This window comes from Morone saxatilis, unplaced genomic scaffold, assembly GCF_004916995.1.
Source record: "Morone saxatilis isolate NCDOM2014 unplaced genomic scaffold, NCSU_SB_2.0 Contig2, whole genome shotgun sequence".
Taxonomy (NCBI): Eukaryota; Metazoa; Chordata; class Actinopteri; family Moronidae; genus Morone; species Morone saxatilis.
Window position 1 is genome coordinate 25,874,206 of NW_023339762.1, and position 15,432 is coordinate 25,889,637.

Consider the following 15,432-nt stretch of genomic DNA (forward strand, 5'->3'; position numbering starts at 1 on the left):
CATGTTTACAGTCTGGTACAAAAAGTGGTTTTGGTCCATATGACTGATTTCCAAGTTCATGACAACTCACCTTGTTTAAATTATAGAAATGTTTAAAGTTCCTTATGAAGCAGAGAGAGGTTTGCTTTTACATATTAAGTCAGTTAGGGAACGACTTACTTGCGTACTGGTCCTGGAATTCTGCTCATCTGTCATAGCTATTATTTGCCGTCCACTTCATTAGGTGACGTCTATTCTTTTTATTTTGGTCGCAGCCTCTCAGCACATCTCTGGGACTAGACTTTATGGATTTAATCCTGAGCAGGGTTGTAAAAACAATCTGTATTACAACTCGCAGCTAGCAGCTAGCACATAAAACCAAGCAATTCCCCCCCAAAACACAATAAAAACCATGTAGCAACCACCCGTAATGACTATAATACAGCATCCATCTTACAGCTGATACATATCATTTAAATATTTTAATTATTCTTCAGTCACAGATGCTGAAACGTAATGAACGGTCAGTTTTATTGAATGAGGGGAACAAATACTGCAAGTCAAGAAGCAATAAAAGAAAAATAGAAAATTAACAATAACATGAAAAATATAAATACAATAATAGACTATGTACAATATGGCTGTTATTTTGAATTAAAGAGTAGAAAGTTTCTACTTTCTTATTTAACTTATTCTTGAAACTGATTACATTGAACATTTCAGGTTAAAATAACTGAATTTTATAAGTTAAAAAATTCTTGACTAAGTAGATTTAGTAATTTTAAATGTCACTGACTTAATTTTGTAATTTTTATTTGTTCTGTTAAAACAAAATATCCAGTAAAAGCTGCTTAATCAAGAATCTTTAATTTACAAAGTTAAGTTTGTGTTACTTAAAATGTTCGATTTTAATCCGTTTCAATGTTTTTTTTTGTTAAAATAACATTTTGAATTACAGATTTAGTTAATTTAACTTAAAAATATTGTTGAAACTGATCACATTGAAAATTTAAGTAACACCAACTTAATTTTATAAGTTAAAACAAACACTTTAATATCTATATATTCTATGTATTAGCAAGTTAAAACAGTTTAGGGGCATGTAAACCAAACTATCACCAGGACCTTTACAGGGTTTTTCTCTCACGTTTCTACTCTGGCTGATCTCCTGTTAACAGCTTCTTAATAACAACCACTTAGCGTCTCTTAAATAACAACTTGAGTCTTGAACCTCTGCTGTGAGTTTTTTTCTGCCCTCCCACCTGCTGTCCCTTCAACTTTCATCACCGCTGCTCCCCGGTTTCCTTCATCGAGTCCGGCCTCGTTTCATACACTTCATACGTGATAATAATGTTCATTGACTCATATGTGGGTGATTCTGACTCTGCTTTTCCTGCTTTTCACCTCCAAACTCACGAGCAGCTTCCTTTTTGGGGTTTCAGGGAGTCCTGAAAGGAGGAGGAGGGGCGAATAATGCAATCAGTGAAACAATCCAGAAGGAAAGGGTTATTTATAATTATCAGATAGGGAGGAGATTTGAGGGGTAAAAGGGGGGTCAGATATAATGTTTCATGTGCCGGGGATCCCCATTGGTCTGTGAGAAAATCTACTTCCATAAAGAGAAAAGATGGGGTTTCCTTTGCGATCGGGGAATGCAATATATACCAACTTATAATGCCAAAACTGAGCTGCTTACCAAAATCTTGCCGCTCCGTCCGGTTTCCCGTCTTCGACTGCAAGGTGAGAGATCTTTCCTCTCTGTTGACTCACATACAAAGCTTTATGCAGTTCAGTAAATAAGAGTTTTTGAGCTGCAGGATGGTGAAGGCGATGATGTCGGTTGAGGAGTTTTTGGATGTTAATGTGGTTTGTTTTTGGGGGTGAAGCGGTGATGGGGTGTGTGAATGTAAAGTGATAGTCCCGGTGTTTATCGCTGTGTCAGCACAGACAGAATAGATTTAATGTGTCAGTCTGATCGGGTGGTTTATTGGCTTCATGTTTGATTCAGTAAAAGAGTCCAAGAACATAAAAAAGGTACAAATTATTGGCATAGTTTGCAGCATGTTCTAGTTCAGTTATTTTACATAAACATAAATGGTTTATAATGTGAATTTAGTTAGGATCTACATGTCGTTTCAAGAATAAATTTATATATTTTTTACATAATTTGGACCCTCCACCAATATTTTAATCCAATAAAACATCTCTTTAATCCATTTTGTATTTGAAGGAGAAACATATTTTTTAGTAGCCCCGAATTTCTTTTTGAGTCTGACGATTGAAAACTTAATTTGACTAAGGACTTCTCAGAAATCATTATCAGAATGAGAAAATACTTTATTGATCCCTTGGGGGAAGTTGGTTGCGTTACAGTTGCTCAAGGGGCTAAACAAGACGTTATAAGTATAGAACTAAGAATACGTGCATTATATTACAATATACAACAATAAATATAAAAAATATGAACATATGTACATTATATTTGCAGTGTGCTACAATTATAAAGTTATTATGTTTATTGCCAAAGAATTGTGACAAGGAGAGATTTCACATGTAAAAAAGTCACCTTTTTAACATGTGATAAAAAAGATCTTTATGCTGATTATACTCTATTTTAAATTGATGGTTTTAATTAGGTGTTTATGTCTTAGCAGCAAAACCTAAATATATAATGATAAATAAAGAATATTATTTTATATTTTTAATATTTTATTAATATGTTTTAACTGGTTATGAAACAGTTTTCAATTTAACAATGATTTCACCATATGTGCGAGAAGATTGGGTCAGATTCCCCTTTAAATCAACAAATCAAGGCAGTGGAAACACTATCGCTTTTGTCCACAGGGGGCGCCAGAATCGACACGAAATGAAAGCTCCTTGTTGCTGCTTTAAAGTTGTTGTGTATAATTCAAGTTGTCATTTGTAAAACTGGATCTGCTTGACATTCCTGCCAACAGTAATTAGTTACACTACTACTTATATTACAATTCTGTTACTCCACACAAAATTGGTAATTTCTCACCAAAATTCAGACTTACGACGATTAATATCCAGTTGTTTTTGTTTCCAGTATCCAAAATAGTTTCCTCCAAGATTACAAAAATGAATCCCTGTATGTGATTGGAGACACCAAAAGTAACATTGTAGCTAATTATTTTTGTGGTGGTAACTGTAATATATTACTGACATTTATTAGTAATTAGTTACATTACTAGTTAATGGGAAAGTTATATTGTTTTTGTAATATTATTAACGTCTTATTGCCCAACACTGGTCAGTTCAACTGCTGTGGTTAGGAACTGATTCTTCAGTGTCGGTTATATGAATCAATTTCTGGTCCGTTTTTTGTTCTTTATTCTATTAATAATCTAGATTCTGACAATGCATTCACAACTCTACGTCCCATTGGAGAAACCATTGTTCTGACGTCTTCTTATACATTTTTATCAAACATCGGAGGAGCCTTTCGTCCTCTGTTCTCCGTTTGGAGGCAGCGTTTGTTGATCTGGATTGTTCTGCGAGGTCTCTATTTTCAGAGGAGATGGATATCGTCTCAGTCACGTCAGAGATGTTTGTACCAACAGAGAAGGTATCAAGTGTTTCCTGATAATCTTCCAGAAGACAGACCTTTTATAAGAGGGATGCCCAGGGGGGGACAACTGGACCACTAGATCCTTGTCCGAATTTAGACTGGACTTTTCCTCAAGGCAAACATCTGATGCTCCCAGTTGGTGTCATGTTTCCTCTAAGTGGAGTTATTATTTCGGAAAGACCCGGCAGAGGCATTCCAGTCCTGATCCTCCTCACCCCACCTTCACATTGTTTCCTGTTCGCTGTGCATCCCACACATAATGGCTTGTTGTTGTTTTTTCTGATTAATAGCCACTTGACAACCATTATCCATGTGTCTTAGTGCTAATCCTTTGACTATTTCAAAATGAAAAATGTTTTTCTGCAGGTTTGAAGCCAAACAAAACGCCAAGATGTCAGAGTGAGTAATACTCATTCATCTGTATGTTCATTTTATTTTGGAAGTTAAACTTTAGGGCTAAAGAGATTTTAGTCGACTAGTCACTACATGTTATTGATATTCATTTAATGATTTAAATATTAACAGTCTGGTTGTTCAACACACGGAATAAATAACTTCAAACTTCACTGAAACAAATCCTGGTGGACTGATCGATACGATAATTGATGGATAACGTTAACAGTTACTGATAAATTAACTGGTTTCGTTCCTCTCCTGTCGCTGCCTGAACCCACCGTGTCTTCATCCCCAGAGTCAGAGTCCTGGTCGGAGCCGCTATTCCCCACCGGGTCCACCCACTCTTACGCTAGTAAGAGCGTAACTCCCCCTGTCCTCCGAGCTTCCAGTCTGGGAACAGACAGCTAATAGGAACGCTAACTAGTGGCAGCAGCTAGTGCAGTTAGCATAAATCGAGTTTGTGTTTGGTTTTCTGCGACTGTTCGACTAATGAAAAGTGCGCCAACTACGACTCTTTTCATCGACGAGCGGTTAAGTCGACTTTTAGGGGGGAAACCCTAAACTATTGTATATTATCTAATCAGAAGTATCGTATATTTTATGTAAAACAGGACTCTTCATATGTAGAAGTGTTACAGAAACAAGATTTGTGCACATATAATAACTGAAAAAAGAAATCTTCTCATTTGGTTTAGTATTGAGGCCAAGTGTTAATGTCAAAAGAACTGCTAGACGTTTTTTCTTTTTAATGTTTCCAATAAACATTATTGATTTTAGGACTTGTTTATTGGTTTAGTCATGAATATAAAACCAGAGATCCATCATAACAAACTGATGTTTTCTCAAACCCTTCAGGAAAAAGATGTCGTCGAGTCGCAAGCATCACCTGAAGGTAAGAAATACCTTCTTGCTGCTGAGAGTCAAAACACCCACCGTCCATCCACACCTGATGTTACGTGTCTGTTGTCTGGCAGAGTTTGATGCTGTCGATCGCCAAAGGTTTACTGGAGGACGAAGAGAGGGAGCAAGAGGAGGAGAGGACAAGGTACATGGATGAGAACTGTCCTCCCGTGTCCATGCCCAGGAGCATGCAGGAGCTGCAGGTATGTCTCATAATGCAGTGCTCTCTCTCAAAGTGGGGCCGCCAGGGGGACCTCAGAAAATGTATTATTATAAATTATATTTATTATTATGCGTATTATTATAAAATATAATTTATAGGAATATATAACAAATTTAAATCTTACGTCTTTCTTATTGCCTGAAAACGCTAATGCTAAAGTTACATAGGGTTCAAAGTACACAAACTAAGTTTTAATTTACATGTATTTGATATTGTGACGAAGTATTTCGGGTCCACAGTGCATCACTTTGGTATTGTGACAAATTTGCCGACGTTTGTGTTCAGGAGCTGTGCCGCGAGATCCACCACAAGATCGACGTGATTGACGAGGAGCGATACGACCTGGAGAACAAAGTCAACAAAGCCAACAAAGAGGTAGATTATATTAATTTATTTTAACTCCTGCAGTGTGTCTTTTACTGATCGATATACCCAGTCGACTCAATCGAGAGCAGGGGTCCTTTTTTATACACTGTAAAACCAGATAAGTTAACTAAATTACTAAAATAATTGAAACTAACATTTTTTAGTAAAACTAACTTAATTTTGTAAGTTCTTGACCAAGTAGTTTTAGTAGGTTTAAGTGACACTGACTTACTGTAAAAACAAAATATCTAGTAAAAACTACTTAACCAGGAATGTTTCTGTAACTTACAAAACTAAGTTAGTGTCACTTAAAATTACTAGTAACAGCTGCTTAATCAAGAATATTTTAAGACTTAAAATTTTGGATTTAATTAGTTTCAAACATGTTTTTGAGTTAAAATAACTTATGGCATTAGAGTATGTCTTCAAATAACTAATTAAAACAAAACTTATCAGTAAAATAAACACTTAAACATCAAAAGAAAATTGAGAAACTTCAGTATTCAATGGTGGTATTTTGCCTGGTGTATGTTTTGTAGTAAATTCAGAATCGGTTTCATCTCCACATTCCAGATTGACGACCTGAAGATCAAAGTACAGGACCTGATGGGCAAGTTCAAGAAGCCCGTCCTGAGGAAAGTGCGTATGTCCGCCGACGCCATGCTGAAGGCTCTGCTGGGCTCCAAACACACCGTCAACATGGAACTGAGGGCCAACCTGAAGCAGGTCAAGAAGGAGGTGAAAGAGGAGGTGAGGAACCGGCCGGTTTGTGGATGTTTTGGATGAAACTGCCTGAAATGCAGGATCAGGTATCGGTGCGTTCAAGTACAATCCGATATCACATCATTTATTAGCTCTGCTGCTTCCCATCAGTTTGCCAGTTTTTTTCTCCCCAGGATGGCGAAGTCATGGTCACTGTTGGGAGTAGCGTGTTATAAAGTAACATGTAACTGTAATTACACTACTTTTGGCTGTAACTACTGTTGCAACAAATTACTTTTTAAAAATGAAATAACCTAAACATAGTTTCTGAAAAGTGATTTAACTCGAACAATTGTTGAAAAATGTAACATTTCAAGTTAAAACTAACTTAATTTTGTCATTTTTATTTGAACTTTGAAAACAAAATACCTAGTAAAAAAGTACTGTTGTAACAAATACATTTTTCAAATTAAATAACACAATTACAATTTAAATTGTCTCGTTACTACTACGCTACTACGCTACTCATTGTTGCCCTCTGGTGGTCGGGAGATTTATAACTATATATATTTGTCCCACAGCAACAAATACAAATAAAATATAATATATATGACAGCTGTGAGCATTAATAAGAGACATTGAAAACAAACTTTACTTAGTAACTAATTAACTTTATGTGCGGTAATTCAATTACTCCGATTATCGTACCCTCGTATTTTCACTCTAACCCAAACCAAGAAGACCCTCGTAATGTCTAGATTCATTCTCTTTGGCGATTTATATTTTATAATATATTTTGCTTCACCTGTACAAGATTTAAAAAGTATATTAAAGTATATAAACATAACATACCCTAGCTACCTTTATCGTTAGCTGTTGCTAGCTCTGATTTTTGCCCGTCTTGGTGTTTCAGGATAAGGAACTGCGTGACATTGGTGACTGGCGTAAAAACATTGAAGACAAAGCCGGCATGGACGGGAGGAAGAAGATGTTTGAAGGCGAGGCTTAAATCAATGTCCCATCAGCCCCCCCAAAAAACTGCATCTGCTCTACCGGATATATTATCAGTTCCTGTTTTTTCATTAACTGGTTTATCCGGAAAACCGCTTAGATAGCACAAATACGTTTTTTAAACTGTAAGCTGTAGAAACCGAATAAACAAGCAACACCTGCTGAAGGAGCCATTTTGTCCTGCTTACTTGGATTTACGCATTTTCGTGTTAAAAAACTGCAAAAATACTATAAATACTGAACATATTACAGCAATATTTTAAATCTATCACCTTAATAGCTCTGAATTAGTGACTTCCAATTTTCATATTTAAAGTTTAAAGTTACTTAAGTTACATAACGTGTGTCAAGTGACCTGCAGCGTTAAAACTTATTTTAACCCAACTGCTACAGTTTCACACTATGTCATATATATAACAGAGTGTTTAATGGCCAGCAGGGAGCAGCTCCACTGGCTGCAATAAATATCAGATAGTATTGAGTCTTATGGAGAAATTAGTCAACTTCTCAGTTAATTTATGAGCTCAGTAACAGTTTCCTGATTGAGTTTATGGTCTCAGTCTCTAGTTTTCATCTTCTTCCAATACAGCATGATGTTCATTTAGTAAGCTGATGGTCCGCCATTTAGCAGTAAAACAGACCAATAAAGGCAGACGACCTGGGTTGAAACAGGTTATAGAAACTGTAAATGAATGCCTCTCTTACGCTTGTGGGAGAAAAGCAGTGAACATAAACACAGAGCTTCAAACTGAGTTTTGTTTCATGGTTGTTGCCGTTTTATGATGTGTAAAAACCCTTAATGGTGTCGGACACATCAGCGACAGAGGTGGAAGTTTACGGTGAGAAATATGAACCCAAAGAATTTCTCACCATAAATTAACTCCGTTTATCTTCTGACTGGTGACATTTGGTTTCAAATCGAATCACAAATCTCTTTTTGTGAGTAGAATTCATCCAGTTCATCCAGAAAGAAAATAGGTAAGTTAATTATTTTTCTTGAATAATTTATTATTTTAATATGTTGTTTTAGTTGATTTCTTAAATCTTAAATGTGTATGTGGTAACAATTTACTTTAACCCCCCATTTTAGCATTTATAAGTATATAAGAGTGTGACAAATGGTTTCTAACATGCTTTAACTCTTGTGGGCACCACATAATGAATTTGAAATATAGTAAAACACACCTGAAATAATATAAAATATTAGAAATTAAAATTGTTGACCACTTGTTGTTAACACACTTGTAAACACAAATGTCTTTTATATCGTCGCTTATAACTACATTATAATTTGTTATAAACCTTATATACACTAATTAAGTTTACATCTATGAGAGCCTTCTGTTTTGTCCGACAGTTTTATTTTTTACATTTCAGGTTTTAATCTGAGTATCTTCCTGCAACGACACAAAGTGAGTTCAACTTTCATTTAATCTGAATGTAAAGAAAAAGGGTTCTTTGATTGGCCATTTTAATATAGACGACAAAATCTGAGTTATTGATTTTTATCTGATATTGTTGAAGGTTCGTTTTACATCAGAAGTAAAAAATATCAAGGTAAAATGTTGAGTTATGATTAACTGTCATCAGACTCAAACATTTAAGCACCTCATGGACTTCATCTTGAAGTCAGCGGACTGAGGTTGACGTGAGTTTATCACACTCTATTCTACGACATAAAATTTGTCAGTAAATACTAAATTGTGGGATTTTGAAGCTTTAACATGTCTTAAAAAAGGGCGGTTGCCAACAAGCGGCTAAATGAGACTACAGAGGTTGTCGGTGGTGTTAAACATCTGCGTGCCGAACACGTAAAGTAATCTGTAAAATAATCAGGTTCTAGTGCCCCTAATGGTATTTGTAAGAATCCATCGGTCCCGAATGAAAACAACCAATCAGAGCAGAAAAAGAAAGTTGATTTCTGAGTCTCAGATTGTCAAATAATAATTCTGGGAATGAGACTCAAACATCAACTATCTTAAATCCACCAACCTGAAGCGTATTTCTGTCTTTCCCTGCTCTGATTGGTTGTTGTCGTTCGGGCCCGGTGGATTCTTACAGATACCATTAGGGGCACTAGGAGAAGCCAGAGGAACCTGATTATTTCACAGATGATCTGTCTCATGTTCTTCTGTCGGGATATAATGAAAGCTTCAGCAAATATAACAAAAAGTTATTTTTAGAAAAGTTACCTACTGCAGCTTTAAGTCTGGTTGAAAACTCAAATTTCTGTAAATTAACTAACATATAAATCCCTTTTTGTTCTTATTAATTAGTCTTTGTTGCATCTTTAATCAACATAGAGACACATATTTCCTGCAGTGAGTGTTTACCTACTATTTATATACATAATAAATCAAACCTCTAATTCATTTCCATCTGTCTATACATATATATTTATATATTAACCATTGATTACAAAATGCCTGCATGGTTTAATCACTTTCCTGCATTCTGTCCGTCAGGAGCTTGATGGCACAAGATAATACAGATAACAATCTTAAAGGGCGGGTTATTTATAATGAGGCGAGCCGAGGAAGGGGGCAGATGACACTGTACTGTATTTCATGACCTTGCCAGCTCATTGGTTTGACCAGTAATCCACTTCCATAAAGAGAAAGTGGAGGATTTAGAAGGCTATCAGAGATTGCAATATATACCTTCTTAACACTTCGTCTGCCTGGGACTCTGGGACTCTTTAACACACTCCGCTCGGTTAAAGTAAGAACTCTTTCTCTGCCTGTTTGATGCTAGATGACAAAGCATTGATTATGTCTGGTGTTTGCATGCGCATTCTTCGCAGTCGCAGATGCTTCATCTTGTCTGTACGGCTGTTTGGGAGTTTTTGTTTGTTTAGAGGAAGGTTGTAAAAATCAGTATATTTTTTAGCTTTTTGCATTATATTTGGTCGAGAGGATGTGTTGGGGTTCGATTCAAGTGTTTTTAGTTAGTTTGATCAGTTTAAAAGTCAAAGATGTATGGTTGTTTTGATGTTTTTGTGAATTCTTAACTAGGAATTTAATAATTGTGGCATGTTTTGATGATGTTACATCAGGTGAAATTGTTCAAAAAGTGTTTTCGGGATTTCTAAGGGTTTTAAACGAGTGTTGTTTTAGCAGCTCTTTGGATATGCGGTCGGCTGTGCTGCGGCGGCAAACCGATGATATACGGTCTGGTGATGTGGCACGCTGAAAGGCAACACCACTACAAGGCATGAACTTGGAAATCGATCCCTCAGTGTTTATCCTCCTGTCAGCGCCGAGGGGTTCGGAGGAAAACCCAGTCTAATCTGCCGCGGCTGCCAACCTCAGTCTCTTCACTGTACACTTCACTTTAATCCGCGCTCACCAAATTTAGCCTGTTTTTCTTCACACGCATTCAAACGCTTAAAGCAACATTAAAGGTTTATTCTGTCAAAGATTTTGTTTCGGTTGCGTTTAAGCAACATTAAAGTTTATTTTACAAACTAGTTTTTAAATACAGGAGCTTTTATGACAGATTCTGCTTCGGTTTTTGACATTTTTACGAACCTGAACGATGAAGTTTTCCTTTAAATCATTTCCTTTTTTGTGCGATTTAAACGCTGCTCTACCTTCCTGTCCTGTCTTTTTCTCAGCGTGAAGCAGATGAACTGTACAAGCATCTGAGCAGCGAGTTATTTTTGCGATACGCTCTAACGTCTTGTCCATCCGAGGGATGTTCTGTGGTGTTGGGTTACTGCGAACCCTACCTACCCTCCCTCCAGAGACAATCCCCAACCCGCACACACACTCAAGACAAAAAATCAGCGCCCCAAATTTAACCCTGCAGATATTATTCCATCTCCAGAGTAACATGTTGTTATGCCCTCTGGGTTTCAAGTGTCCTAAAATACATTGTCAGCCCCGGAGATACCCCCCTCCGTTGCCTATTATTGGTCCACAGACGACGGACATTTGTTCCCGGGCCAGCTATGTGTTTAAGGATGCCTGCAGTGGTTGTCAGACGTCTTTTCTTTCAAGACGAGCTTGCTGTCATTTTATTCTCCTCCTCCATAATGAAGAGGCTAGGAACAGCTGTGGCTCCAGGAATAGAGTCTTAATCCACTGCTGCATCACAGCTCCTAAACAAACAGCTATGTGGCCCTCCGAGTAGCTCTGGAGGAGGCCTCAAAGTCCTCCAGTCGGGCGCCTAAAGGGCCGTTTGCCCAGTCCGGTGGTTTCTGTTCATGCCGACAAGCAGCGGTGGGAAGTAACTGAGTGCATTTACTCGAGTGCCACTCTTCTACAATTCAGAGGAGATTATCTGACAGTAAAACACGTTTATAAAGTAAAATCCAGTAAATATAAACTTTTGTGTTGTAATTTACAACAAAATCAGATGTTTATGAACTGTGAGCGTCAGTTTTAACCAATTTCGCCCCTAAACTCATTAAACTCAGTGCTGTAAACTGAGGGCTGTGATGATCTGTTTGCATTAAAAACTATTTTCTTATGTTCTTTATGACAGTTTTCCAAAGAAATTAGATAAAAAACATTGTGACCCTTAATACGTTAATACGTATCGCTAGCTTTTAATCAATACACAGCCCTAAAACTTCTCTTATGGTTTAATTTACGTACATTTCAAAGAGGAAAAGATGGATGGGCCCGACCCCTATGTTGTAAACCACTGGATTAAACTAGCTGTGTATAAAAATAGATGTTTAAACTAGTTACAGCTGGAACAGCTACAAATTCTGCTCTAACAGTGATGCATCAACAATCTAAAAATGTATGGTAACGTTAATTTAGTTCTATTTAAGTAGGAATTTGTTTTTTCATTAGCATGCTCGTGTTAGTTTTGGAAAAATATACATTTTGACCTGCTCATCTGATAAAATCTGATAATATGCAACATTTATCTTGCTATAATGCTAAATTTTAGATAACATTGAACATATTACCATACCTTCATTTAGCATGGCAATATTTCAAAAGACAGCTTATACATGTTACACTAGTATGCATTGTTTAAACAAGACAATAATGTGTAAAGCATTAGGCTCGAAGTTAATTTAAGGAATCCAGTCATCAGTTTATTCTGATTATTAATAAGTAATTAAGTAATTTCCCCCTGGGATTATTAAAGTATTTCTGAGTTTAAAAGAGTTAATAAAGAGTTTGAATGTAGAACTTGTAAAAGTATGATGTTATATTGAAGGAGTACTTTTACTCTTCCATCACTGGCAGATAGTTTTGGTTTTATTTGGCTGCTAATCCGCTCGGCTCGCTGAGATTTCTGCTTTAATCCCAACACAATGGTGGTGAATGGAATTTCCTAAAGTTAAAAATATATCAGCGGCGATGGGGAGGTTGAAACCGGCCACATGAATACTGTTGTTCTAGGTTGTGGTTCAGGCTGGAGACTGTTGTTTTTAGTTATTCAATGCCGGCTGTTTGGTACGAGGACAGCACTGAGAGTAAATGAGACACAGAGGATCGAATTAAGCCCATAGCTTGGACTACATATCACACATACTCGTTCATCACTGCCAAACATTTCTCCAAATCATCTTGTAGAGAGCTTAAGAGGGATGGATGTGTTCTCACCTTCCAGGCGGGTTTATATCAGATTCAGGATAATGTGAAACCCAGATTTGGTTTATTTAACTTGTCCATCAAAGTGAACGTCTGCCATTTCTTAAATTATGTAATTGTTCTTTTCTGATACAGTGTAGACTTTTAAATCAATCGATCACTTACTTGCTGAAGACATGATTTTTAATACCGAATTAACAAAATCAAAAGCTTAAAACACATAACCTATAATATTTTAGACAACGTATTAATGTAACATAAAGATTATTAATAGTCGAAATAGTAATTATTAGTAACTAATTATATACCAGAAATCCTAATGTAGTACATTAGCTTGTTATCATGTTAATTTGCAAGAATTTTTCTTACTAACATTTAACACATTAGCCTCCTGGCGTTAGCATGGTATGTTAACATTAGACATGTCATGAAGTGCAGTTTTGGAAATATCTGACCTGCTAATAACTCGTTACACCAACATGCTAAAGTCTGACACTTAATATGAAGCATTCAACATGTTCCCATACCTTTATTTAGCACGGTAATGTTTTAAAATGCAGCACATACATTTAGCATGTTACGCTAATGTGCAATATTTAGATTGTGTTAACAATTAGCATGTTAGCTTTACTTTAAACAAAACGCTCCCTGAATGGTGAGAAATTAAATCTTAAAACATAAATTTAATGTACATAATGTCAAATAAGGATTATTAATAGTGGAGAGAGTAACAGATGCAACAAGATAAAAAAAGTCAGTTGCAATGATTAGCGGCTATAATGCTAATTATACACAACATGTCATGTTAGCATTAGGTGTCATGAACTTGAGTTTTGGAAAAGTGTCAACGTTTACCTGCTAATAGCATGTTACACTAACATGCTGAAGTCTAACACTTAATATATAGATATACTTTATTAATATGTACCATTTAGCTTGCTATAATGCTACCTTTTAGTAATTCAAAGTAATTCAACTCGGTCGGTTTCAGAGGTTTCCTGTCATGAAGTTGGAAAGTTGGACAAAAAAATATACATTTTGACCTGTTGGTGGCACTAAAAGAACATTTAATTTCAATCCATCCAATAGCAGTGGAGATATTTAACTGCCAGTGTTGGACCAGTATCCCCAGAGCCGTGCTGCTAATAATAGCGGCGTGGTCCTCAAAGGCATTAACACGGCCCCGGTTACAAAGTTCAGTTCCGCGAAATTTCCTGGAATTAACATGACGTCTCAAGATAGAATAAACATAGTGAGCCAAAACACGAAATACGAGACAGGTGAGCTTCTACAGTGGGAACGAGTAGGAGGAGGAGGAAGAGGAGGCTGAAACAGAACAGCTGAAAGTAAATATTTAGAGGGGCTTTGTTTTTAATCTTTCCTATTGATATATGCCTGGAGGTTTCACTTCATACGTGGACAAAGTAATAAAAACATACCTGCTTTTTAACCCTTTAAAAATATCCAGAAATATGTTGTTCATGTTTCGACATTCAGAAATCTTTTGAATCACTTTGTCAAAATTTGTATGAAAGTGGTCAAATTTTTGTATATAATGTTTTTAATTTATAAGCTCAATTTCAATACTTTTTACAATTATTATGGTTTATTGACTCACATAACCTTTTAGCTTAGGATGAACTGATTTTAGGGATCTGAATCATTTCAACATCACAAGAAATTACAAAAAAATAAGCAAAAATACCGATGTACGCACTGGTGGACCATTTCCACTGCAGTAAAACATATAAAAGTATGTATATTTTGTGTGTCACATGTACCATATGTTTAAAATGTTTGAGAAACATCCTTGTTTCATCATTAAACATCAAAAGTTAAAAGAAAGAAGTAATTTTAATGGAGTCTTTTGTGTTTTTCTACCAGGTAACATCAGGATCCTGCAGCTAAGATGGCAGATGAGTGAGTGAACTGTTTGAAATGCATCACATATATATAGTGTTGTTAATATAACATGTTTGGATAGATAGTGGGCATGGATGTCTGCATTATATTAACTCGATAGGAAACGGCATTAATTGTTAAGGCCTTTAATTGTATTATGATTTTAAAGGGGTGATGGGTGTGGTATAAGGGCGTTACAGTTGTCATGGGGACGTGGAAATTAGCTTAAGAGACCGAAAAGGGTCTTGTAATCATTGTTTAGTTTGTCTGCTGTAAGTTGTGGTATTCTTTAATTTGGTGGATTACTTATTGAGTGTATTTTGTCTCACGTGCTGGAGCAGCCTCCCTAGTGGTCTGTGTAGAGGGGAACTGCAGTTTTATTTCTTACAGTTGGTTCGATGTTATTTTATTTTTTTAATGTAAAAATTCTTTTATTCTCAGTGTCAGTTGAACAAAACGCGAAATCGACCTCTTCAGAAAACTTTCAGAGTCGGTGTGAAACTAATTGACACAACGTGAGGTTGTAATGTTTCAGGACCAATTTTCCGTAAGTAAATATACATATTTGGTATATATCTAAGTGATTTATGATGTGATATGATGATTAGTGGGGAGTAATTCTCTTGGTTAGGTTTGTTTTTGGTGGGTTGTTGTGTGTGGTTGGGGTTTTATTTCTTTGAGGTTTGTTTGTTTGTTTGTTAGTTTTGGTGTTGTTGTGTTTGGTTTTTTTTTGTTGTGGTTTGGTGGTTGTGTTGTGTGGTTGGGTGTTGTGTTTTGGTTGATTTGTTTGTTTGTTTTTT

General features: G+C 36.1%; 2 protein-coding genes across 2 annotated transcripts in view; both read left to right on the plus strand.

Moving 5' to 3' along the window:
• Window positions 1-1,591: 1,591 nt before the first annotated feature.
• LOC118330910 (troponin I, fast skeletal muscle-like) lies at window positions 1,592-7,328 on the plus strand. The gene is made up of 7 exons (XM_035665639.1): window positions 1,592-1,719; window positions 3,941-3,973; window positions 4,826-4,862; window positions 4,945-5,073; window positions 5,379-5,468; window positions 6,033-6,209; window positions 7,075-7,328. The coding sequence occupies exons 2-7, from the start codon at window positions 3,966-3,968 to the stop codon at window positions 7,168-7,170; spliced, it is 537 nt and encodes a 178-aa protein (XP_035521532.1). The 5' UTR covers window positions 1,592-1,719; window positions 3,941-3,965; the 3' UTR covers window positions 7,171-7,328.
• Window positions 7,329-14,806: 7,478 nt separating this feature from the next.
• The window catches only part of LOC118330975 (troponin I, fast skeletal muscle-like), a 3,931-nt gene continuing 3,305 nt past the window's right edge, over window positions 14,807-15,432 (plus strand). The window contains 1 exon segment of the mRNA XM_035665731.1: window positions 14,807-14,815. Within this exon segment, the coding sequence (XP_035521624.1) occupies window positions 14,807-14,815 (9 nt within the window).

What these genes read in the sequence shown, in the direction of transcription:
- LOC118330910 (XM_035665639.1), top strand. An exon ending in GGAGCATGCAGGAGCTGCAG is followed by an intron (nt 5,074 to 5,378) that starts GTATGTCTCATA and finishes GTTTGTGTTCAG; the next exon opens with GAGCTGTGCCGCGAGATCCA. An exon ending in TCAACAAAGCCAACAAAGAG is followed by an intron (nt 5,469 to 6,032) that starts GTAGATTATATT and finishes TCCACATTCCAG; the next exon opens with ATTGACGACCTGAAGATCAA.